This window comes from Coregonus lavaretus (genome assembly GCF_964263955.1).
Source record: "Coregonus lavaretus genome assembly, chromosome: 23".
NCBI classification, from domain to species: Eukaryota; Metazoa; Chordata; class Actinopteri; order Salmoniformes; family Salmonidae; genus Coregonus; species Coregonus lavaretus.
The window spans coordinates 8,135,470-8,160,675 of record NC_140010.1 but is presented as its reverse complement, the minus strand read 5'-3'; the positions used below and the strand labels follow the sequence as shown (position 1 = coordinate 8,160,675).

At 43.4% G+C, this 25,206-nt stretch overlaps 1 protein-coding gene across 6 annotated transcripts in view; it reads right to left on the bottom strand.

Moving 5' to 3' along the window:
- The window catches only part of LOC311099152 (transcription factor E2-alpha-like), a 39,856-nt gene extending 15,920 nt beyond the window's left edge, over positions 1-23,936 (bottom strand). For all 6 annotated transcript variants that reach the window (XM_084139824.1, XM_084139822.1, XM_084139823.1 and 3 more), the window contains exons 1-8: positions 23,628-23,936; positions 17,454-17,550; positions 16,633-16,705; positions 7,053-7,126; positions 5,451-5,526; positions 4,563-4,603; positions 3,529-3,658; positions 2,786-2,835 (exon numbers count right to left, since the gene is read on the bottom strand). In XM_084139824.1, the coding sequence (XP_083995950.1) occupies positions 2,786-2,835; positions 3,529-3,658; positions 4,563-4,603; positions 5,451-5,526; positions 7,053-7,126; positions 16,633-16,705; positions 17,454-17,507 (498 nt within the window). In that variant the 5' untranslated portion in view covers positions 17,508-17,550; positions 23,628-23,936. The remainder of the gene's footprint in view (positions 1-2,785; positions 2,836-3,528; positions 3,659-4,562; positions 4,604-5,450; positions 5,527-7,052; positions 7,127-16,632; positions 16,706-17,453; positions 17,551-23,627) is intronic.
- Positions 23,937-25,206: the final 1,270 nt, after the last annotated feature.

Here is a 25,206-nt window from a genome sequence, read left to right as displayed (position 1 = left end):
GATTGTATGCGAGTGTGTGTGCGTGTGTGTGTGTGTATAGTCAGTATAAATGTGTGCGCATGTAGTCCCCTGTAGCTCAGTTGGTAGAGCATGGCGCTTGCAACGCCAGGGTTGTGGGTTCGTTTCCCACGGGGGGCCAGTATGAAAATGTATGCACTAACTGCAAGTCGCTCTGGATAAGAGCTTCTGCTAAATGACTAAAATGTAAAAATGTACTGTGTGTGAGTAAATGGAGTGTGTGTGTGAGTGTGTAGAGTCCTGTGAGTAGGCATAGAGACAGTGCAAAAAGGGTCAACTCTGATAGTCCGTGCAGCCATTTTGTTAGCTATTTAGCAGTCTTATGGCTTGGGGATAGAAGCTGTTCAGGAGCCTGTTGGTGTCAGACTTGATGCACCACTACCTGTTTTTTTTATATATTTTTTTATTTCACCTTTATTTAACCAGGTAAGCCAGTTGAGAACAAGTTCTCATTTACAACTGCGACCTGGCCAAGATAAAGCAAAGCGATAAAAACAACACAGAGTTACATATGGGGTAAACAAAACATAAAGTCAAAAATACAACAGAAAATATATATACAGTGTGTGCGAATGTAGTAAGTTATGGAGGTAAGGCAATAAATAGGCCATAGTGCAAAATAGTTACAATTTCGTATAATACTGGAATGCTAGATGTGCAAAAGATGATGTGCAAATAGAGATACTGGGGTGCAAATTAGCAAAATAAATAACAATATGGGGATGAGGTAGTTGGGTGGGCTAATTTCAGAAAGGCTGTGTACAGGTGCAGTGATCGGTAAGCTGCTCTGACAACTGATGCTTAAAGTTAGTGAGGGAGATAAGAGTCTCCAGCTTCAGAGATTTTTGCAATTCGTTCCAGTCATTGGCAGCAGAGAACTGGAAGGAATGGCGGCCAAAGGAGGTTTTGGCTTTGGGGATGACCAGTGAGATATACCTGCTGGAGCGCAGACTACGGGTGGGTGTTGCTATGGGCTACCCCGGCTTCCTCTTGCCGTGAGGAAGCAGAGAACAGTCTATGGCTTGGGTGGCTGGAGTCATTAACATGGTATTTTCTAGTGATCTGAAATAGTAGACTATGTGTGGTCAAAACCTTGTATCCCGTCTTGATTAGGCCACCCACCCACACATTGAACACTGCTCAAATGTTTGGTATGTCAATTGAGGAGTACATTTTTACAATCTCTTTTTACTGCATAATTCAAATCAACAGCCTATGTGGCATTTGAGGACTCTGGGGCTTTGACTTTACTATAGAACTAAGCAGTGTGGAAGGTTTTCTTAGGGGATGTTCTGTTACTAAGACAACAAATGGATTTTAAACAGACAAGAATTCCACACACAGTTTTAGTAAAATAGCCTTTTGGTCACATGTTAACTACATGAAAACTCTGGCTACATCTAAACAGTGTGTAAATATACTTTTTTCATTTTCATGAAATGATTTAGCCTATACTGATGAAATGAACTAGCCTATACACAGTATAGCCTAAACTCTGTGTGCTCCTATACAATCCGCTGGATGTAGGTTCAGTAAACTCCCTTGAACCAATGACAGGGATGCTGCCATTAACCCAGAACAATATCTGAACTCCTTATGATCCGTGGATCTAACGTTGTCTTGATGTTCCGTTACCAAGACAACAAATTGATTCTTTACTGGCTGAGGAGAGGGATTTCGCCATAAACCCACTGCTTCTTCTCGGTGATCTCAGGGTCTTACGGCTAGGTTTGAGATGTATACGGTGTGTGTGGGGATGCGTTACAGTCTTCTCTGTCTCTGGCATGTCACTAAAGAGGTGAAGGTACTGAGGTTGGGAACTAGCAGAGGCCACAGAATCAGGCCAATTCTGGCAGGCATGAGATAATAAAACTATGGGCCAGACGACTCAGTTCCTACACAGTGAAGTTGTTTCTCTAATTTGATTAAACAGAGAGAGGAAGAGAGGAAGAGGGGGAATGGAGAGATGCACTCCTAATTACTGTGCCATCTGCCCATTCCTGGACTGCAGCCAACTCTACAGGCAGCTGGGATAGAGGGATGGGGGAGGGAGAGAAAGAGTGAGATGGAGGAAAAGAGAGCGGGGGAGGGTGAGAAAGAAACAGAAAGGAGGGTGGGAGCAGGGGGAGCAAGCAGAACTCACAAGAGGGAGGGAGGGAGTGGAGAGAAGGAAAACAGATGAAAGGTGAACAGCCGACACTGTATAGAGGAGGTTTAGTGAAGTCAGGTCATGGTCTGGAAGTCATCAAGCCTCATTTTATACCTTATGCAATGGGCGGGTGAGGATGCTGGGCTGGAAGGAGTGCATGCACATCTATAAAATAAATGGCCTACAAATAAAAGCCACTATAAATACATAAGTCTAAATAAATTAATGGGTGAATGAGTAGGGCTCAGTTTATTTTTTCACCTCGTTGGCAGTGCAAAAGCACACAGCTGTGGGGCTGGAGGCGCTCTCTCTCTGCCAGTTTGGCTGCCGTTCTAAAAGCCGGGGAGGGCTGAGAGGCAGTTTAGGTATGGCGGATGCAGAAAATGTGTGTGTAAGGGAGTGGGTGAGGTGAATATTTTGGATAAGGGAGCATTCCTGATAGTGAGTGGGGAAAGGTTTGGATATGGTTGGGTGACATGGTTACTTGCGTAGGTGGGCTTGGGTTTAGAAGGGGCAAAAGGTCTGAAATAGGTGTGTGTTCTTCAGGGACAATAGGCAGACTACGGCGTGGCAGTCTGGTAAGAGGTGGTAATGTGGGGGGGGGGGGGCAGTACTTACCGAAGAGGGCAGGCCAGGGGGAACTTTCCTGATCTTTTTTGGCTGGGCATCTGAGGAGACACACACAGTGAGTACATAGATGAAACAACAGAGTTATGAAAGCAGTGTTAACAGTTCTGGAATATCGATGAATGGGTTCATTCATGCTGTGAATGGGTTCATTCATGCTGTCCATTAGGTAAGCACTGTGCTGGTAGGAATATCTGTCTTTATTGGCCCTTATAAATGCCTTAATCAAACGTAATCTAATCTTATCTTATCCAACCAGTGTGTTTATGCAACGGTCTCACCCCACCGCTCCTCCCATTGAACCCCTGGCTGGTTTAGAAGAAGTGAGATTTCTCTGGTTCTTATTTTAAACCTCAGTAGGAGAAGTGAGGGTAATCATAGTTGTACACCAGAATAAAGAGCAACTCCTTCCCATAGTAATAATATTAGTGGAGTGGATATGGTTGTGAATTCCATGTGATTTTACAAGGACCTACCAATTAGGCGACACTATGCATTGTTTCATGTATAACTTCAGAGAATAACACCAAATTCAACTGCAGTAAGCATTAGCAGTAGAAATAGAATTGTAATTCCAGGGAAGTAAGCTAATTTTAAAAAAAGACCCCAATATGACCTGCAGGAAACACCATGGACCACTGCTTTACATTGGAACGTCAGGTCTATCTAGTCTAATTCTGTGCTCCATCTTCCTTGCATTCTATGGGATAATATTCAGTGGTTTATGTCCTTACCCATGCTCTCCTGGATGGGTCTCCTGCGAGGGTTGAACTGGGAGGGGTAGAACTGGGAGCCTGACTTCAGACCCGAGGGGGACAGGGCATCAGGAGTGGGCATGGGCATCTCACTGGGCATAAAGCCCGGCTACACAGGAGGAGAGAAGACGAGGTCAGTCACACAAATATTGCTAGAGACAGTAGAGTAATGTTGAGAGAGGATGAGCGGAGGATGAGAGGAGAGAGGAGGATGAGCGGAGGAGGAGAGGAGGGAGAGAGGATGAGTAGGATGGGGGGGAGGAGGGAGAGAGGATGAGTAGGATGGGGGGGAGGAGGGAGAGAGGATGAGTAGGATGGGGGGGAGGAGGGAGAGAGGATGAGTAGGATGGGGGGGAGGAGGGAGAGAGGATGAGTAGGATGGGGGGAGGAGGGAGAGAGGATGAGTAGGATGGGGGGGAGGAGGGAGAGAGGATGAGTAGGATGGGGGGGAGGAGGGAGAGAGGATGAGTAGGATGGGGGAGGAGGGAGAGAGGATGAGTAGGATGGGGGGAGGAGGGAGAGAGGATGAGTAGGATGGGGGGGAGGAGGGAGAGAGGATGAGTAGGATGGGGGGGAGGAGGGAGAGAGGATGAGTAGGATGGGGGGGAGGAGGGAGAGAGGATGAGTAGGATGGGGGGGAGGAGGGAGAGAGGATGAGTAGGATGGGGGGAGGAGGGAGAGAGGATGAGTAGGATGGGGGGAGGAGGGAGAGAGGATGAGTAGGATGGGGGGGAGGAGGGAGAGAGGATGAGTAGGATGGGGGGAGGAGGGAGAGAGGATGAGGGGAGGAGGGAGAGAGGAGGAGGAGAGGATGAGTAGGATGGGGGGAGGAGGGAGAGAAGATTCACAATAAAATGATTCAGCGGAAGAGACCGCAGCTACAGCGGAAGAGACCGCAGCTACAGCGGAAGAGACCGCAGCTACAAATGGGAGAACTAGTCACAAGAGGGGGAAACAGAACAACCATTTGACAAGTTGGAAGGGAAGCGACATCAAGTGGTGTCTGATTTTACCTGCGCTCCAAAAGAAGAGTAGGGTCCTCGCTCAGCTTTGCCTGTAAAAACAGATAGAGGGACAATCAGGGCAGGACCCCATAAAAACCTTTAAGGCTGTTACACTCATCTCCAGCACATTAACAACCCATCTGGGCTGTTCCCCTTTCTCCAGTTGGGCGGCCCTTATCTGCCACCCGCCGTGTGAGGTGCTCTATATGAAGGGTTGTATTTAGGAATTTAGACAGGAGCTCATTATAGAGGGTCTGGGGGTAATTAAAGCCCAACCCCCATCTCTGCTCTCTTCTGACAGCTCAGAGACACACAAACATGCTATAGGCCACACTAATCCCTTGGGAGAGGTTTGTTTGTGCTTGGGTGCTCCTAAACCCCCCCCCCCCACACACCCTAAACCCCCTGTCACGTGTACACTCCCCTAGTCACCAACTTCCTACACACATTGAATGCCCCGAAGAGGTAATTCATATCACTCATATACAGTAACAATAGTTGAAGTCATCTCGCACGCACACACACACACACACACAGGAGCACACGGATGGGCGCAAGAGCACGCACATGCGCACACACACGTTAATACACCCTCTGTGTCCTCAGACAAATTCCACATGCAACTCCATTCAATTTGCTCAATCTGCTCCCCTGATGACGCATCATAATGCAGTCCCTTCTCCTGGTCATTGATTGTAAATACAGGGAGGCTTACTGCAGCTCACAAAGCCACACGACAGGACCACAGGGACCTGTTAAATGTGTTTACTTTGTCATGATGGGGATGTCCAATCAGCTGAGCGTAATGAAATGGAGGGTTGGGGAAAGAGAACCTGTTCCAGATACAAGGTCTAAATCACTGGCCAGGATGGAGGAAATATATTCAGGTTTCCTTACCCACAATCCCTGAGCCGAACATAGGGGTGGAAGCCAGGCATTCATGCTCATTGTAATGAGTTCCTTCACCATAACCCTGGAGGGAGAGAAAGAGACGGGGAAGAGAGATAATATGAAGATTTTAAATAAATTGCTGTGTCTTAAAACTGATTGACCATCTACAACCAAAACACACTGCGCCTGCGAGCTCTTTGGGCTAATCAATGTTACGTCCAGATAAGACTAGTCATATGGATTAGTAATATCTCCAGTGGATGATAGTGATATTGATTAGTAATATCTCCAGTGGACGATATCAGTTATATTGATTAGTAATATCTCCAATGGTCGATAGTGATATTAGTAATATGCATGGTGTAAGAACATGTCCATGCTGATACACTACGTGACCAAAGGTATGTGGACACCTGTTCGTCTAACATCTCATTCCAGAATCATGGGCATTAATATGGAGTTGGTCCCCCTTTGCTGCTATAACAGCCGCCACTCTTCTAGGAAGGCTTTCCACTAGATGTTGTAACATTACTGCGGGGACTTGCTTCCATTCAGCCACAAGAGAATTAGTGAGGTCGGGCACTGATGTTGGGCGATTAGGCCTGGCTCGCAGTCAGCGTTCCAATTCATCCCAAAGGGGGTTTGATGGGGTTGAGGTCAGGGCTCTGTGTAGGCCAGTCAAGTTCTTCCACACCGATCACGACAAACAATTTCGGTATGGACCTTGCTTTGTGCACGAGTACATTGTCATGCTGAAACAGGAAAGGGCTTTCCCCAAACTGTTGCCACAAAGTTGTAAGCACAGGATCGTCTAGAATGTAATTGTATGCTGTAGCGTTAAGATCTCCCTTCACTGGAACTAAGGGGCCTAGCCCGAACCATGAAAAACAGCCCCAGACCATTATTCCTCCTCCACCAAACTTTACAGATGGACCTATGCATTGGGGCAGGTAGCATCCTCCTGGCATCCACCAAACCTAAATTCGTCCATCGGACTGCCTGATGGTTAAGCTTGATTCATCACTCCAGAGAATGCATTTCCAATGCTCCAGAGTCCAATGGCGGCGAGCTTTACGCCACTCCAGCCAACGCTTGGCATTGCGAATGGCGATTTAGGCTTGTGTGTGGCTGCTCGGCCATGGAAACCCATTTCATGAAGCTCCCGACAAACAGTTCTTGTGCTGACGTTGCTTCCAGAGGTAGTGAGCGTTGCAACGTGCTTCAGCACTCAGCGGTCCCGTTCTGTGAACTTGTGTGGCCTACCACTTCGCGGCTGAGCCGTTGTTGCTCCTAGACATTTCCACTTCACAATAACAACACTTATAGTTGCCTGGGGCAACTCAAGGAGGGCAGACATTTGATGAACTGACTTGTTGGAAAGGTGGCATCCTATGACGGTGCCATGTTGAAAGTCACTGAGCTCTTCAGTAAGGCCATTCTACTGCCAATGTTTGTCTATGGGTATTGCATGGCTGTGTGCTCGATTTTATACACCTGTAAGCAACGGGTGTGGCTGAAATAGCCGAATCCACTAATTTGAAGGGGTGTCCACATACTTTTGTATATATAGTGTAAGTGTGTACAATGTAGTGTGCAGTGTTCCATTACCCGTCCCTGGTTGAAGGAAGGGCTGTTCTGTTCTCCTGATGCCCAGGGGGTAGAACCACTCCGCTCATCCATACCTAGAACACAGAACACACAGGGTTAGACCTGAGAAGTGCTCAAAGAAACATGGACTAGGAAAGGAGGTAAGTAAAGGAGGTAAGGAAAGGAGGGAGAAAAAAAAGGGACCAAAGACTGTTTATCTTTTGCCCAATTCTAAATAAAACCATTGTCCGTCCCCCGTCCCCCCCGGAGCATTTGTAGATTTGAGAGGGTTGGAAATGTGTGCGCAATACGCCGAAAATTCCACCTAGCCAATCAAGGTGGATGCATTACCGTAACGTCAATACCTATCCAATCTTTTCAGAGCCACACTAGTACCTAGGGCATAGGAGGGTGACCAGATCAGGCACTGCTGCTTCCGAACTGTCTGGGAGTGTTCTAAATAACCTTTGGCTGAGCACTGCTACTTCAGCTCCCAGTGACAGCTCTGCCACCGCACTGTCACTTAGTGTGGCTAAGAGCTGTAGGAAGTTTGAATAATTAACACCCAGTATGAGGCTCCTACAATCATCCTCAACATTTGTCATTCTCCCACTCTTCACTCCTTTACATTTTTCCATGGCAACGCATTAGCAGCTAATATCCCCATCCCCGCACATCCCCTTTGCATGACGACAGACTAACGGCTACACAATAACGGAAGGGACACAAGTCATGTAGCCATGTTGTCCCTGGTCAAAGGATTAGCATTGACAAAGGGGAAAGTAGGGAGAGTGATTTTAAAAAGATTGGTGAAGCAGCAATTCCCTCCTCCCTCCTCTCTTACCACTACCCAGCATCTCTGGGGGGAAGCTGTGGCTTAATTGTGGGCTGATTTGCATAATAGTGCATATTAATGAGGTTTTGCTCTATGAATATTCATATTTTTTGTTTTGTTGTCTAATTAAAAAACTGAGAGGGGCGGAGGCGAGCGGGCAGGAAGAAGACGATCAGCCATCGAGGAGAATGATGGGTCCAGAGTGGAGTGAGCTGCTACATCACCGTGACAACTGATCTATAGGAGAGATGCCAGCTGAATGGCAGATGGAGGAGACGAGGGGCTTGTTGCCTCGACGTGATGTCACTCTCCATGTCAAATCAGTAGTGCAGACTCAGAGAGGAAATGTACATAGCAGAGACATAGAACAGCACACGTAAGGACCAGTCCTTTCCCCTGCTGAAATGACAGTGTTTCTCCTAGTCATTTCTTAAGTGGATCGCAAAGGCGCCAACTGAAGGGATAGTTTATCAGGGACCTCACGATACTTAGGTGCCGATACGATACGCATTATGATTATCACAATTCTACATGTATTGCGATTCGATACTGTGATTTTATTGCGATTCGATGTTCCAAACATATTGCTCACCATATGTCTGCTGCAGAGGGACAAGAGAGAGCCATGATAAAGGTTTTGATCAGTCATTGAAATAAAAGTGCTGAAAACATATTGGCTCCCTATTTGAAAAGATGGACAACAAGCTATGAAGGAAAAATACTGGAGTTTTGGTGCAGGTACAGCCAACTAGCGCAAAAATAATATTGGGACATTGTCAAAGCGATACGATCAAAAATAATATCCCGATATGCAACTATCGATTCCCCTCATCACTGAGTGTACAAAACATTAAGAACACCTGCTCTTTCCATGATAGACTGACCAGGTGAATCCAAGTGAAACCTATGATCCCTTATTGATGTCACTTATTAAATCCACTTCAAATCAGTGTGTAGATAAAGGGGAGGAGACAGGTTAAAGGATTTTAATGCTTCGAGACAATTGAGACATGGATTGTGTATGTGTGTCAGTCAGAGGATGAATGGGCAAGACAAAATATTTAAGTGCCATTGAACGGGGTATGGTAGTAGCACACCGGAGTGTCAAGAACAGCAACGTTGCTGGGTTTTTCACGCTCAACAGTTTCCTGTGTGTATCAAGAATGGTCCACAACCCAAAGGACATCCAGCCAACTTGACAACTGTGGGAAGCACTGGAGGTGTTCCGAATGTTCATAGTGTTGACTTGAGGAGAATGTGGTGTGGCTTGTGAAGCAGGCATCTGAGGTCCCACCTGGTTTAGCAGGCGTCTGAGGTCCCGCCTGGTTTAGCAGGCATCTGAGGTCCCGCATGGTTTAGCAGGCGTCTGAGGTCCCGCCTGGTTTAGCAGGCATCTGAGGTCCCACCTGGTTTAGCAGGAGGAGACCCGACCAAGACGTCCTCATGTTTGTCTTGGCAGCCCTCGACAGGGTTATGGAGATGGTTAACCCACACAACCTCATGTTTAACGCATCTTGTGGATATCTAGACTGTGGGCTGCGAATACCAAGAATGTCATCGACGGACTCAGTCAGTGATCCAATATCAATATTTGTTTATTTTGCCACAGCTTAGCATTTGTAACTTTTGGCATGTGCTAAACAGCTAGCCTAAAACCACCTTTGACTACTTCTACAGCCCACAGTCTAGATATCCACAAGATGCGTTAAACATGAGGTTGTGGGTTAACCATCTCCATAACCCTGTCGAGGGCTGCCAAGACAAACATTATGAGGACGTCTTAGTCTGGTCTCCTCCTGCTAAACCAGGCGGGACCTCAGATGCCTGCTTCACAAGCCACACACCACATTCTCCTCAAGTCAACACTATGAATGGGCGCCTAAAATGGAGTCATCTGAAGAATGTGGAAGACTTTGCATAGCCGCTGGGGTAGGAAATGAACACGGTGGGTATCCGTTACTGCTCTTTAGGAAGACTGACAGGTGCAAAGGAGGGGAGATACAGATCTGAACTGACACCATTGAGATCCACAAAGGCCTGGGGATAATGGAGAGCTCTGCAGGTAGCCAGAACCCCTGGCTATTCATGGATCCACTGGGGAGGGAAGGGTGGACAGGGATTAAGGGGGGGGGGATTTGGAATGCATTGAAGGAAGTGCTCTCCTAGACATTCTGGGGTAAGTAGTAAGTAGCATCACAACTCTTATTGCAAGGTATTTTTTATGGTTGGTCCAGGGATTTGGACTGTATTGAAAAGGTATGGAGGGAAAGTTTATTTGAACCAAGGAGATACAAATATGAAGATAGTTTCACAGCACACAAATGACTCCCATTAAGAGGGGAAGTGAGAAACTGAAGTAAAACATCAAAATAGCTTTCATGCATATTCATTACGATTTCACATTTTTTTATTCCAAATTTTCCTTTAATTAACAGATCTGCTGATTAGTAGATGGAGAGAATAAGTGAGACTCGTCTACGTAGACTCCTTTGTATTGCTCAAACTTCAAATGGCTTCCTCCTACAAGCCGTTACCATGACAGCCTGATATAAGACACTACTACAACAGAGAAAACAACGGAGCTCCTGTCTACAAAACCCTGGTTTCACACAACCATAGAAATAGAATAAGTAGGACCCAGTACTGAACTCCACATTCTAATTCTATGCACTCATTTAAAGTATGAAAAATAAACCAAGAATCTTGACAGTAGTTTGTCTACTATGTTACAAAGCCATTGCTGACGACAACAACCCTAAAAAACGAGGCAAGGACCTTACACCTTAACCGCTTTTATGGAGTTTGCCCGCGGGGAAACTTCTGTGTGCATGCGTGCGTACGTCAGTGAATGTCTCAGCACTTTAGCTCAGAGAGCGAGAGGGTTGAGTCAGGCCAGACACATTCACTAGCGAGCCTTCCCTTTAAACCCGGGCCTCGCCTCCCCTTTAAGAGGCTGGTCTATAATTAACACAGGAAGAGATACTGGAAACGAGCAGTCAGTCTTGGTAACTGGCTATGAGGCTACAGGACTAAAACACAGGGAGGCACATACACTACCAGTCAAAAGTTTGGACACACCTACTCATTCAAGGGTTTTTCTTTATTTGTACTATTTTCTACATTGTAAAATAATAGTGAAGACATCAAAACTATGACATAACACATATGGAATCTTGTAGTAACCAAAAAAAGTGTTAAAACAAATAAAAATATATTTGAGATTCTTCAAAGTAGCCACCCTTTGCCTTGATGACAGCTTTGCACACTTTTGGCAATCTCTCAACCAGCTTCATGAGGTAGTCACCAGGAATGCATTTCAATTAACAGGTGTGCCTTCTTAAAAGCTAATTTGTGGAATTTATTTCCTTCTTAATGCGTTTGAGCCAATCAGTTCTGTTGTGACAAGGTAGGGGTGGTATACAGAAGAGAGCCCTATTTGGTAAAAGACGAAGTCCATATTATGGCAAGAACAGCTCAAATAAGCAAAGAGAAATGACAGTCCATCATTACTTTAAGACATGAAGGTCAGTCAATGCGGAACATTTCAAGAACTTTTAAAGTTTCTTCAAGTGCAGTCGCAAAAACCATCAAGCGCTATGATGAAACTGGCTCTCATGAGGACCGCCACAGGAAAGGAAGACCCAGAGTTACCTCTGCTGTAGAGGATAAGTTCATTAGAGTTACCAGCCGCAGACATTGCAGCCCAAATAAATGCTTCACAGAGTTCAAGTAACAGACACATTTCAACATCAACTGTTCAGAGGAGACTGCGTGAATCAGGCCTTCATAGTCGAATTGCTGCAAAGAAACCACTACTAAAGGACACCAACAAAAGAAGAGACTTGCTTGGGACAAGAAACACAAGCAATTGACATTAGACCGGTGGAAATCTGTCCTTTGGTCTGACGAGTCCAAATTTGAGATTTGTGGTTCCAACCGCCTTGTCTTTGTGAGACGCAGAGTAGGTGAACGGATGATCTCCACGTGTGGTTCCCACCGTGAAGCATGGAGGAGGTGGTGTGATGGTGCTTTGCTGGTGACACTGTTGTTGATTTATTTAGAATTCAAGGCAACCTTAACCAGCATGGCTACCACAGCATTCTGCAGCGATACGCCATCCCATCTGGTTTGCGCTTAGTGGGACTATCATTTGTTTTTCAAAATGACAATGACCCAAAACACACCTCTAGGCTGTGTAAGGGCTATTTGACCAAGGAGAGTGATGGAGTGCTGCATTAGATGACCTGGCCTCCACAATCACCTAACCTCAACCCAATTGAGATGGTTTGGGATGAGTTGGACCGCAGAGTGAAGGAAAAGCAGCCAACAAGTGCTCAGCATATGTGGGAACTCCTTCAAGACTGTTGGAAAAGCATTCCTCATGAAACCGGTTGAGAGAATGCCAGTGTGCCAAGCAGTCATCAAGGCAAAGGGTGGCTACTTTGAAGAATCTAAAATATATTTTGATTTGTTTAACACTTTTTTGGTTACTACATGATTACATGTGTTATTTCATACCTTTGATGTCTTCACTATTATTCTACAATGTAGAAAATAGTAAAAATAAAGTAAAACCCTTGAATGAGTAGGTGTGTCCAATCTTTTGACTGGTACTGTACATGTACACACTTATTGGTGTACTATCTGTCTACACTTTCTTCCTTCTCATGTATGACAGAAATGTGAGTCACCCAGACACAATGCATAATGACTAATAAGTATTAAGGACTGTGATTGTGATTTAAGGAATGTCTAGAATGGAAATGCAACAGTATCTTGTGTGTGATGCGTCTGAAATGATTCATAAGAGCCGGTGTTACGATGCCAAGAGGACAATATTAAACACCAATTTGACATTACAAACTTCAACATGATTAGGCATGGTAGTTTTCATATTTAATTATTTTTGAATCATTGAAGTTAGAAGCTACAAGCATTAAGCTAAATCCTTCATAAAATGCTGACCTTAGTAGTGGGCTCAACGCAACTGGAATGCCTCTTTATATTCTGGACGATGTATGTTATGTTTAAAGCTCTGTGGTTTGATCAGTCTGACAGAGTATGCCTCTAAACCACACAAGGAATCCAATTCATACGCAAATCTGATCAAGTTACTAAATGACCAATTCCATTTCCATTCACATTAAGGAAAGTTCCTAAAGAACAGAAAGTTATTGCAAAACACGTACTCTCCTCTTCTGCATTTAGCCGAAGCCAGGGTTTAAAAATACCAGCTCAGATTCTCAGTTTCTGGTTGCCAGTAAATGAAACTTGGTTGGAAGTTAGGTGGCACCTCAAGGGAATCGCACATACCCACCTAATGTCAGAGAGAACCAGTGATGCATGACAACAGTTCCTACAGGGAGAAGTATGTCCTTGACACAGATCAATGATCAGCTTACCCCTCCCACAAAACTGACCTTAGACCAGTATCCAGGGTCAGGGTAAATTCATCCTAATCCATGAGTCCTTGACAATATATGGCAGCCATTTTACACCTGACAGGGATGAGCCTGAGCATCAGAGAAAACAGCTAATCTAAATCAAATCTATATAAAAAAGGCAAGGCAGAGAAGATACTAACCAATGGTACCAAGGAGAAGGTATGGCAGAGAGATCCAGAACCTTCCCTCAGAAAGCCTCCTCATCCTCATTGTGAGAAGATGGGTGGAGGGGTTCCTGAGTGAAATCATACACTGGGCCACATATGTTGCCTGCCTATCCAGTTCTCGATCAGCGGCCAATACCCTTTGTCTGGGCCTCTAATGAGCATTGTGGAGACCTGGGCTGAGGGCTGCAAAACAATGCCAGGAGCAGCAGTTGGATTGAGAACAGTAACGACCTCCTTTTGTAAACATGTACCTTTTGTCGCTACAGAAGATCTAAGTGGCCCTCAAGCTGTAGTTTGGGTCCCTGGCCTCAACCCTGCCCGTCCTTTTCCTCTTATTTCTGCTACTTCAATATCCTGTTTCTTTTCAGCTACGAGCTGAAAATACCTACAGCAACGGATCAGAGGTAGGAGGAGGGCGAATGAAGGTGGTGGAGAAGAGAGGATGAGGGCAGTGGTCTAAGGCACTGCATCGCAGTGCTAGCTGTGCCACTAGAGATCCTGGTTCGAATCCAGGCTCTGTCGTAGCCGGCCGCGACCGGGAGACCCATGGGGCGGCGCACAATTGGCCCAGCGTTCGCCAGGGTAGGGGAGGGAATGGCCGGCAGGGATGTAGCTCAGTTGGTAGAGCATGGCATTTGCAACGCCAGGGTTGTGGGTTCGATTCCAGTATAAAAAAATAAAAATGTATGCACTCACTAACTGTAAGTCGCTCTGGATAAGAGCGTCTGCTAAATGACTAAAATGTAAATGTATGATTGGGGGGGGGGGGGGGGGGGGGGGGAGAGGGTTGAAGGAAGGTGGTTTGAGGCCGAGACAGAGAGGACGTTAGTTGGATGTGGAGCATGGTTATTGTGTTGATCTTGGATGGTTGTCAACAAGAGGAGATGGGGCCTATCAAGAGAGGGTGGTTGGTTAGTTAGTTGGCCTATCGAGGGATGGTGGTTGGTTAGTTGGGGGTGAGGAGGAGCAAAGAATAGCGGAAATAGTTTTTCTTCCACAGGGTGAGAGGTGGGGGGTTGGATAGCTAATCAAATGGCTACCCGGACTATTTGCATTGTCCCCCCACCCCCTCTTTTTACGCTGCTGCTACTCTGTTTATTATCTATGCATAGTCACGTTACCTCTACCCACATGTACATATTACCTCAATTACCTCGACTAACCTGTGCCCCCGCACATTGACTCTGTACCGGTACCCCCTGTATATAGCCTCGCTACTGTTATGTTATTTTACTGCTGCTCTTTAAAAAAAAAAAAAAAAAAAAATTTTTCTTGTTTTTTTTACTTAACACTTATTTTTCTTAAAACTGCATTGTTGGTTAAGGGCTTGTAAGTAAGCATTTCACTGTAAGGTCTACACCTGTTGTATTCGGCGCATGGGACAAATACTATTTGATTTGAATGGGGTCATTTCCCATCACCCCTCCGGTCTTTACACCCTCAGTAGAGCATGATGGAGAGGGAGGGGACACCTGGAGGGGGAAGGGGGGGGGGGACTGGTTCAGTCTCCTTTTTAACTAGCTTCTTTCCCTCATGAACTTTCCTTTATGATCAATGATCTAGCAGGACAAGACAGGTGGAAGCAATATGGTGGAATACTATTCAATCCTTTGAACTCTCAATGGTAATGAAGGACAGCGTGCCATTTTAGCGTATTTGGAGAATTGATACAGCTACTGGGAGTGGACTCCACAGACAGCACGCCCAACGGGGGCAGTAGGGGGGATGGAGGGGTCAGAGGTGGGACAGTGAGAGGGTTCTAGGAAGAAGAAGTGTTGTTAGGGTTGTAATAGCCCATCGCTGTAATGCTGTTCCTTTAATAACCCTCAAATCAATTTCCGCAGCCCCACGGAAATTTAATAATAATAAAATATCCCCATAAAAATGTGTGTTTAAGATAGATATCCGTTTTTGTTGTTGTTGCATGGGCTGATTCTCAAACCACCAAATACGCCGATATCGGCCTTCCGCATCTGCGGTGAAAGGTGGAAGAGCTACAGCGGTGTTTGTCAGACCACGAGACATCCCTAAAATCGGTCTGCTCACAAAAACGTCTGTAGCGTCCGAACGGTTTGGCCTAAAAACTATTATGACCCCTTTATGGAAAGGTGAGACTCTCACGAACAGCACCTTCAGAAAATGTTCAACATCTTGTTGTGTGACAGCCTGAATATAACATGTATTAAATTGAGATTGTGTGACTGATCTACACATAATACCCTCCTAAATAAATTCAGGAGTAATCATTTGCTTAACAAGTCACAATAACTGCATGGACTCACAGTGTACAATGGTGTTTAACATGATTTTTGAATGACTACCCCATCTCTGTACCCCACACATACAATTATCTGTAAGGTCCCTCAGTCGATTAGTGTATTTCAATAACCAAAAAAATAAATACATTTGGCCAACAGACTATTCTGACCCCTCTATGGAAAGGTGAGTCTCTCACAAACATGTCGGTTGTTTTGCTCTAGAACGCCCACAAGCCTCACCTGAACATAGCCCGGTACCAGTTTTAAAAATGAATGGAAGTATATATGGAAGTAGTTTGGTGCCAAAAAATAAATAATGGGGTTAAAAAAGTATAGTTTCCTGTTCTTTCTCATCTCTCTCAGATATAGGAGACACTTCAAAACAACCTTCCTTTTGATTTATTTTTTAAAAACTATTTTTCCTTGTATGAATCTGTTATTCAATGTGTTTCTATAGGCTAACAGCAGTAAGGCCAAATTCAATGTTTCATCAAATAATTGATACCTAAAGGGGTCCTAAAATTCAAAATCAAAAAGCTAAATGATCCTTGGTATGACCATCTTAAAACAATTCCATATGTTATCTTAGTTGAACCCCCCCACCAGGCTTAGAGGGTTAAGAGATATATAGGGGACCATCGCCAAGCAACAACTGGAGCAGCTTCAGCTCATAAGTAGAGGAAAGGTGGACGTCGACCAATTCAGATCATATTGGTCACATATGAAGAACATGTCGCTAATAACGCTGTTGTACCATCACCAAGGTCACTCGAAGACCATCTTGACTGAAATTATTAAATGCTTGTACCATCCTTAGGCTTTATAAAAATTGGGAGCCGCAAACTGGCAGTGGACATTGACTTTATTTTTGTATTAAAACCAAAGGGCTGGTCTTACCGGTGCCTCCGAACTGGCTGCTGGCTAGAGTGGTGGGCCTGTTCTTCCCATTCAACACCGGCGGTGCAAACATCTGAAACGGAGACAGACAGGGTCAAAAACATTCAAACTGTCCTGAAGTCTTTAAAAAAACTAGCACAAGTCTCCTTTCGCTGTCTAAGTTTTGGGAAATGTCTGCCCTGTGGCTAAACACTTCATCATTAGTCATCATCTTCACTAGACTACAGGAACCCAAGCTGCTCTCTTAATAGACAAAGTACATTAACTGTTATATTACACCTCTGTGGTGTTACATTGTTTGGTGCTAGGCGCCAATTTAACCTATTTAGTCATTCTCAGTTACAACAGACTCCAGCAGCTGTCAACTGTGGGAAGCAATCTAAACATGCCAAGCTTGGGCTGACTCATTGATGCGAGTGACTCACAACAACTGCCCGATGGCAACAGACTGATTGATACCGTGCTATTCTTCAGTTTATGTACCAATCCATTATCTCAAATAATACAACAAAGCCCATGCACTCAAGTGCTCAACCACTTTCCTTTGTTATAGTAACAAAACAACATTTTGATTCAAACGGATCTTTGGCATGTCTATCTTGATGTGTTTGTAGAGAAACACTATTGTTTATACAATAAAAAGCATAGGTTGAAGCAATTCAGTTTTTGCTGTCCATCCCTTTATAAGAGAGATTATGTGTATTTGACTACAAACAACCTATTACCTTCTTGAAGGAAGTGTTCTGAACAAAGATAGTCTAGCATTATGGTCAAACATATTCAAAGATGTTGTAGGGCTGTTGACAGCCAAGATGTCTTACCGCGCTGAAATCCAGCAGGTCGCTAAGCTCCTTGTCTGTCCCCACTGTAGCCATTCTCTGCTGCTGTTCCTTAGGCCCTCACAGTCTCAGCAACTGACTAGGGAGAGCGGAGAGGACTGTTATTTTGTGGGATAACAGTCAAATTGGCAATGTCTGGATTAAGGTACAAATAGTTGAAATAGACAGAAGACAAGAGAATCAGTGTGACAAAAGCATGAAGTCAAATCCTACTCGATTGATTCACGTGTAAATGGTGCATTTTCTGCTTCATGATTCAAATCCACCAAAAAAATTGCTTATTCAGACAACAATATTTCTCTATACTAACAACATACTTGATTGCAACTCCTTTTTTACTGTGTGGTTTGGTTAGACCTCTATTTGGAAAGGATACACCACATTACAATATCCCTTGGCAGAACATCACTGTACATTTGGGAGCGCATGCAGGAAGTGTTTCTCGTGATAAGAGACCTTGTCTGAGACCTGAAGACTCAAGTTTGCTCCCTGAGCAAACAAGGGGCTCCCATGAATAGGCTTTAGCTCAGTGGGCTAAAACTGTCTTTATGCGAAGGTGTATCCGGTCGGTTTGATACCGAGTCGGCCACATTAAATGCATAGAATCTCATTACGTCATGATGTAAATATAATCTGCATTGAGTCATCGTGACGTAACACACAAATCACCACTTACACACATCCTTCAAAGGTCATAAAGGGGATAGCATGGCACAAATACAGCATTTACATTTTAGTCATTTAGCAGACGCTCTTATCCAGAGCGACTTACAGTTAGTGCATTAATCTTAAGATAGCTATGTGGTTCTCCCACATAGCTATATAGCCTGCTAGTTATTTCACTGTTACCAGTTTTCCTCCCGTTACTGAATTAGATGGTGCAAATATTTCCCATTCATTTAAGATTGTGGCCTGCAGATTTGTGCTACATTGCTTAATCTATAAAACAGGTGGCGTGGAATCACTTTTGAGGTACAGAAACCACTGACAAACTTACACTCTGGGATGAACTACTACAGTATTGCATCAATCATTGGGTAATACAGATTGAGAGCCTTTATCAGAAATCGATTGTTACATGAATTCTGGGCTTTCCCTGTCCTAGCCCATACCATTTACATTACATTTTAGTCATTTAGCAGACGGTCTTATCCAGAGCGACTTACAGTTAGTGAGTGCATACGTTTTCATACTGGCCCCCCGTGGGAATCGAACCCACAACCCTGGCGTTGCAAGCGCCATGCTCTACCAACTGAGCTACAGGGGACCATACCAGCCACGCTAACTGGAGTATAACCTCTGGTTACACCACAAGGCCAATACTCGCCTTTGTCCTCCCTGCTGGCTGCCTCGGCAACCTCAGAAACCAACCTGTTGGAAGAGAATTTCTCACCAACAAGCCACAGCATCAAAGGCTATTACATACGGTATGAAATGTCTCATCATTATCATCAGTAACCCTCGATACTTATAAAAAACAAACCTAGTTATTTTCTGTTTCACAACCTTTTCCTGTTTGCACCTGATGAACACAACTCAGGTCTCAAGTACCTTTCTCATAAACTTCAGAGTTTCCAGGGTAAATGTGGCAAGACATCAATGTAGAGATTACTCACAAAAACATAAAAATATGATTTTGGGGATTTTCTGAACTGGTATTTAATCCAAAGATTGACATATTTTTAACATTTGTATGTAATAGCATAATTGAGAAATAATTAAATCGGTTGGCATATTTATGACATTGTGGCCTTACCCAGGCCTCCTTTATCTGCAAGTTGTACAAAGCAAACATTGACATCATATGAAGCTTTACCGCTTGCTCTGTAATATGTGTTGTATTTTGATTTCAATAACAATGTTCTTACATTAATTTATGAATTTAGAAAAATATAAACATGAATATTGAAAACACCCCATTTTTGATTTGGCAAATGTTGTAATATATTGTTGAACATAATATACTCTACGGGCATATCAAAGTCCCAGAGTGGGATCTGCTACTTTTAGCATTATGATCCAATTTGTAAGCATTACCAACAGAGTGAATGTGAAAATGTATTCAAAATGGTTACCCTGCTGGTGATTTGCAGGATGCAAGTAAAAGGAGGGTTGTGATTGGTTACATTGCCAACTATGCCAATGTCTCTGTATAAAATGGGCAGTTACTTTAAAACTAGCAGAGATCCCACTCTGGGACTTTGATATGCCTGTAGTAGAGTATGTTATGTTCAACAATATATTGAACAATCTACCAAATAATGTTTTTTATATATATTTGTCCATATTCATAAATTGATGTAAGAAATGTTTTGAAATCAAAATACAACTCATATTTCAAAGCAAGCGGAGCAAAGCTTCATATGACACCAATTCGTGCCTTGTAGCACTTACAAATAAAACATGATGGAGTCTTAAAGGAGGCCTGGGTAAGGCCAACATGTAATAACCTCCTGAGACCCTGTAATTAATTGTTGTCCTCTCTTATGGACATTCATTTTGGTCCATATCTCTAATGCTATACATGCCACTACGTTAGGTCCTGTTGTACCTTTGAGAGGATATTCTGGCTTTTTAATATAATAATAAATGCCATTTAGCAGACGCTTTTATCCAAAGAGACTTAGTCATGCGTGCATTTTTACGTAGCCTCTGGATCTAACCCACTATTGTGGCGTTGCAAACATCATGCTCTTCCCACTGAGCTACAGAGGACTACAATATCACGTGAGGGGGTGTCACCCTGATAAAAATAAAATAAATCTGGTTCTTCAAAATGGCTACCATCACAACTGGCACATTATGTAAATGTCTATAATTGTGTAATTATATTCAAATTGTTTCTAATAGGTAAATTTCTCAGGAAAAGTTGTGAGTTTTCAGAGGAGTGTAATCATTTTTCCCACATTAAATAAGAGCTTGTTAATACATGTCCTCTGTAGTGGCCATCAGGATGCGCTAACTATGTTAGCGCATTTACTATCAACAGAGTCATAATGGCTACTACAGTGCACATACAAAAACATGTTTTATATTTGTAACATGTTTTTTTCACCCCAAACACACACAAATGCTGGGTCACAGGAGAATAAATATGCCAACTTAATTTATTATTTCTCAATTATGCTTTTAGATACAAATGTCAAATATATGTCAACAATCCTTTCTCCAAAATACCATTCTATGGATTAAATGTCATGATATACAAATCCTGCTCTTTTTTTGTCCTGGTTTCGTGAGGATTCACCCTGTAGTAACTTAAGGTTTAAGCTACCAAATCTATGTGTTCCATAATCAACCTACACCATCATTGAAGTTATGAACAGCTCAGGCATCGACATGCACCGGGTTCTGGTTTTGTGTGAATGGATTGATAGATTTCAGACATATCAATAGAGCAAGAGTGAGTGACCAATGTGTGCTGAACAGTGTTGTTGGTGATGGCGTTTGGATTTATTATGTATCCCCACTACTCTTCCTGGGGTCCAGCAAAATTAAGGCAGTAATACAATTTAAAACATTACAATACATTCACAACACACTGTGTGCCCTCAGGCCCCTACTCCACCACTACATTTAGTGCTCAAATCTGACAGCTGAACCGTGAGGAGGACAATTATTGTTTTAGGAACGTAGCCCCCCGCCCACCCCTCCCCAAAAAAAAGGCTATAAACTTCTACATATGCTACACAGCAAAAGACAAGGAATTGTGTTTTTTGTAATTTGTTACAGGCTGTTAAGGACACATAAATGTGGCTCATTTGGCTAATATCCCTCATTTCTTGATGGCGCTGGCTGTGCCAGGTCAGATCTGAATGCACATGGATGTCCGGTAAATTTCTCAAATGTCTGGGAAATTAAAATCTTCCGTCATGTTGTCCGGCGCCAAATTTTCTGAAATGGCACATTGTTTTTATGAAGAATTTAGAATATTTGCATGAAAATCTGTCGCCAATTGGATGGAAACCTTGCTAGTGCGCTAGTCCAGTGTCACTTAGATTATGCCTGCACATCATGGTATAACAGCAGCCCCAAACAGAATAAGCTACCAGCCAAACAAGCTTGGAAGAATTGGACTTAAACTCCCCCCTCATCTGGAGGTTGAGCATTTTTTCATCCATCTCTGTAATGTGTCTGTCATTGTATTCATGTAAAAAAAAAAAAATAGGGACCACAATGGAAATAAATCCAACTTTATTGTGCAATTCCGGTCACTTGAATAAAAATCAATCAATCCAAACTGTGCAGTGGCCAATTGATGAATGGAAAGAGACATCTGTTACAAAACACCAAAAAGTTTAACGACATTCAGAGATTGTCAAGCCAAGCCTTCGATACTGGGTAAGCCTACAAAGCAGGGAGGGGTGTATTTTCTGTTTGTCGAGATTGACAATCTATTTATTGTGATGTTGAAAACGCAAACCATGATATTGAAGTGCCCGAAGTCGATATGCTTTGTTTTTGGTTGTGTGGTGCATTGGCACAGAAACCTGTGGGTGGAAAATAAGTTGCATATATTTTATATAATTAGAAATATGTCATCAAAATATTGAACATCTGATTTCCCCCTAGCTGATCATTGTCTGCAGCCGGCTCTGATCGTATTGTAATGAAACAGGGAGGGAGAGTGAGCTCGTCTACGGTGGTCGCCAAACCCCCAACCTTCTGGCCCGTAGCCCTGCGTGGCATCGACTGCGCCACAAAAGCATGCTGAAGTGACTGTCGATATACACATTTATAAACACAGGGTCACTAATTATTGTTATTTGTGGCTGTAAACATTATTTTGGGTTAATTCTATGGGGGGGTGCATTTGTAACGTTGGGGGGGGGGGGGGGGGGGGGGGGTGCATTATTTTATGACACCTTGAGTTGGGCCAGCCCCTCCCCTCCAGTAAATATCGATCTGACCCTTAGAATAACAATCATTACGTTTTTAAAGGGACATGACTATAGTATATGGAGCACACTGAAGCATGCATTTCTATTGAAGATGAATGTATTATGTTCTTGTTGGTTGGTTCCGAAAGTGAAGTTGCAGCAGACTTTCAATAGTTGCCTGACATTTCTCTGGATGTCCCATTCCCAAAAAGATACCCTGCTTCCTCCCTGAAATCGAAGTTCCATACACAACCCCCCCCCCCCCCCCCCCCCCCAAATCTTCCGGCCCTCTCCTTCGGAGAATGTAAATAGTTTTTGCGGATTGTGAAGGACTCCCCAGAGTGCAGGTTTTACCATAACAACAACGAACGCGTTATGTCAACACAGACTATTGCGTCAAATTATTGTTCAATTCGTACTTTTTAGATGGGTGAGAAACCTGTTGTTAAGTAGCTTTCGAATACACTTAATAACAAAGAGTCAGGCCCTGGCAAAGTTTGTGATGAAGGCTAGAACAAAGGAGTAACGTTAAGCGTCGCTCTCCTTGGGTATGAAATTCTACGGCCTATGATGAAAAAACGCCGTAACAATTTCAGAACCGTGCTTAAAGAATTTACACATGTAAATATATATGTAAATATACACACATATATACATATATATGTTCAAGGGGTTCAAAGCCGGGGGGGAGGGGGGGGGGGATTTCCTGCCAAATGCGAAATAAACAGTGGAAAATGTTCAGCATATAACTGGGAATTGAGAGAAATTTTAACATTTATTTCATAATACACATAAGACGTACAACAAACATCAAACAACCTATTTGACCCATAAACCTGAGACATGCGTGTCTTTCTGGGCGCAACTTTCCTCTGCACCACGAAGTTTTCCTCTAAATATTTAACAAAAGTTTTGAACCTTTTAAAACAAATTTTGGTTTGTTATTCAATCTAATATTAATACAGACATGGCAGTAATATCACTGCGAGAATTTAGCCTTTCGAACGGGCATGTTAGGTTACTTTTAAACTTGACAATGTTGCCCAAAGTGAACAAAGAAGTATTTTCCCACAAGGCTGCAAGTACTGCCCAACTGCTGCACGCTCACTCCCATTGCCCAGGCAGGACAAAAACTCAAGACCCCACTTTCTCCGGCCGTGCTACTCACACAACTCAAAATTATTTTCTAAAGTTGCACAATGCCCCTGCAAAACATATGCCGGGCAAAATCATAATTTCATTCACAAATGTACTGCGTGTGATGAGGTATATTTACCTTTCAGTAACCTCTATTCAATTATGTGGCATCCAACAGGAAAAAATGAACGCTTGGAGTAGATAGAAAAACATAAAGTTGGGGATAGATTCCCTCTCCGTGCTCCGGACTGTAGACGAAGACCGAACGACGATATCGTGTGTTCTACCAATTCTATACAATTCACTTCACGAAAATGAAACAATGTTTCAAAATAGAATCATAACTCGTGTGATATCTCATGCGATTCTTTTAGTTGCTACAATTGTAACCATTTCATCTTCAGAGTAGACATTTTAACAGCCTCCACATTGTCGGTTCCAAAAGAGTATCCCTCCGCGGCGTACGAGAACGTTAAATGACCAGCGGTGTCCTATTTCAAACGCCCTACAACCAGACACACATTTTTGATAACCATCCAGTAACAAATTGATATGGAGATCAACTCAAATACTGTACAGCATCAGTGTTATTGTCGTTGCATTAAAATATCATATTTTTTTTATCGCAAACCATGAGAACTACGTTGATTTGCGGAGGGAGACCTCGGAAAAATGAAGAGTGACAGACCAGAAACAGTGCGAGATGGAATGATAATAGGCTACCGCAGACGCACAACCAATGGTATGCCACGAAAATCTGATTGACAGCAAGAAGGCCCAAATATATATCGACAGTATTCGTTGGGCCTGCCTCCAATGTTACCCCATCAAGTATCGGCCAAGGACAGCATTTTATTAGTGTTTTTAACAGCAATAACGGTGCATAAATGGATGATGCAGTTATTGGTGAAGGCTATTATTAAACTTGAAAACTATAGCAAAATATGCATCCTCATATTAGGTACAACAAGAAGCAACACATAGCTATTTGCACAGGGCCTATACAATTCAGTCGAATAATTCTGTAAAAAACCTTAGGTAATGTTGGTGTTTAGGTTAGTAGTCTCCTAATTCATTTAATCTATTGTGATGTACAAACCCATCCTATCCTTTAGTGAAATATTGTTGTAGACGTAGAGATATAACCTCTATGATATAAGATTACATGGATACAGGTTGTATACATTTAATTAACAATCATAATCTAGCCTACCGGTATTATTATTTTATTTTGCACAAAATTATTTGAGGAGGCAGATCAAGGTCAGGATTGCTGCTTTTCTTGTGTGTGTGTGTGTGTGTGTGTGTGTGTGTATGTGTGTATGTGTGTGTGTGTGTGTGTGTGTATGTGTGTGTGTGTGTGTGTGTGTATGTGTGTGTGTGTGTGCGCGTGCGTGTCACTGAAAGCAGCGTTGGACAAATGGCTACACCTCAGTGGTGTGAAAGTGTGGTTAAAGGTTTCAAAAGTACAGACTGCAGCAGCATTTGGCTTTTACATCGACCCTTTGTGGAAACAGCTTGTGAGCTCAGGAGTCTTATGCATCAGCAGAGAATAGAACACAGTATTTTTCCTTTTTGCAACCAAATCTTGACCTGAAACAGACAGAGGACTAACCATGCCTAGTAGCCCTAACTTACGACTTAGTGGACAAGACCAGGGACCACAGTAAGACTGTATAGTGTGGGGGTAGGGAAACTGTATGGCCAGCAACATACTG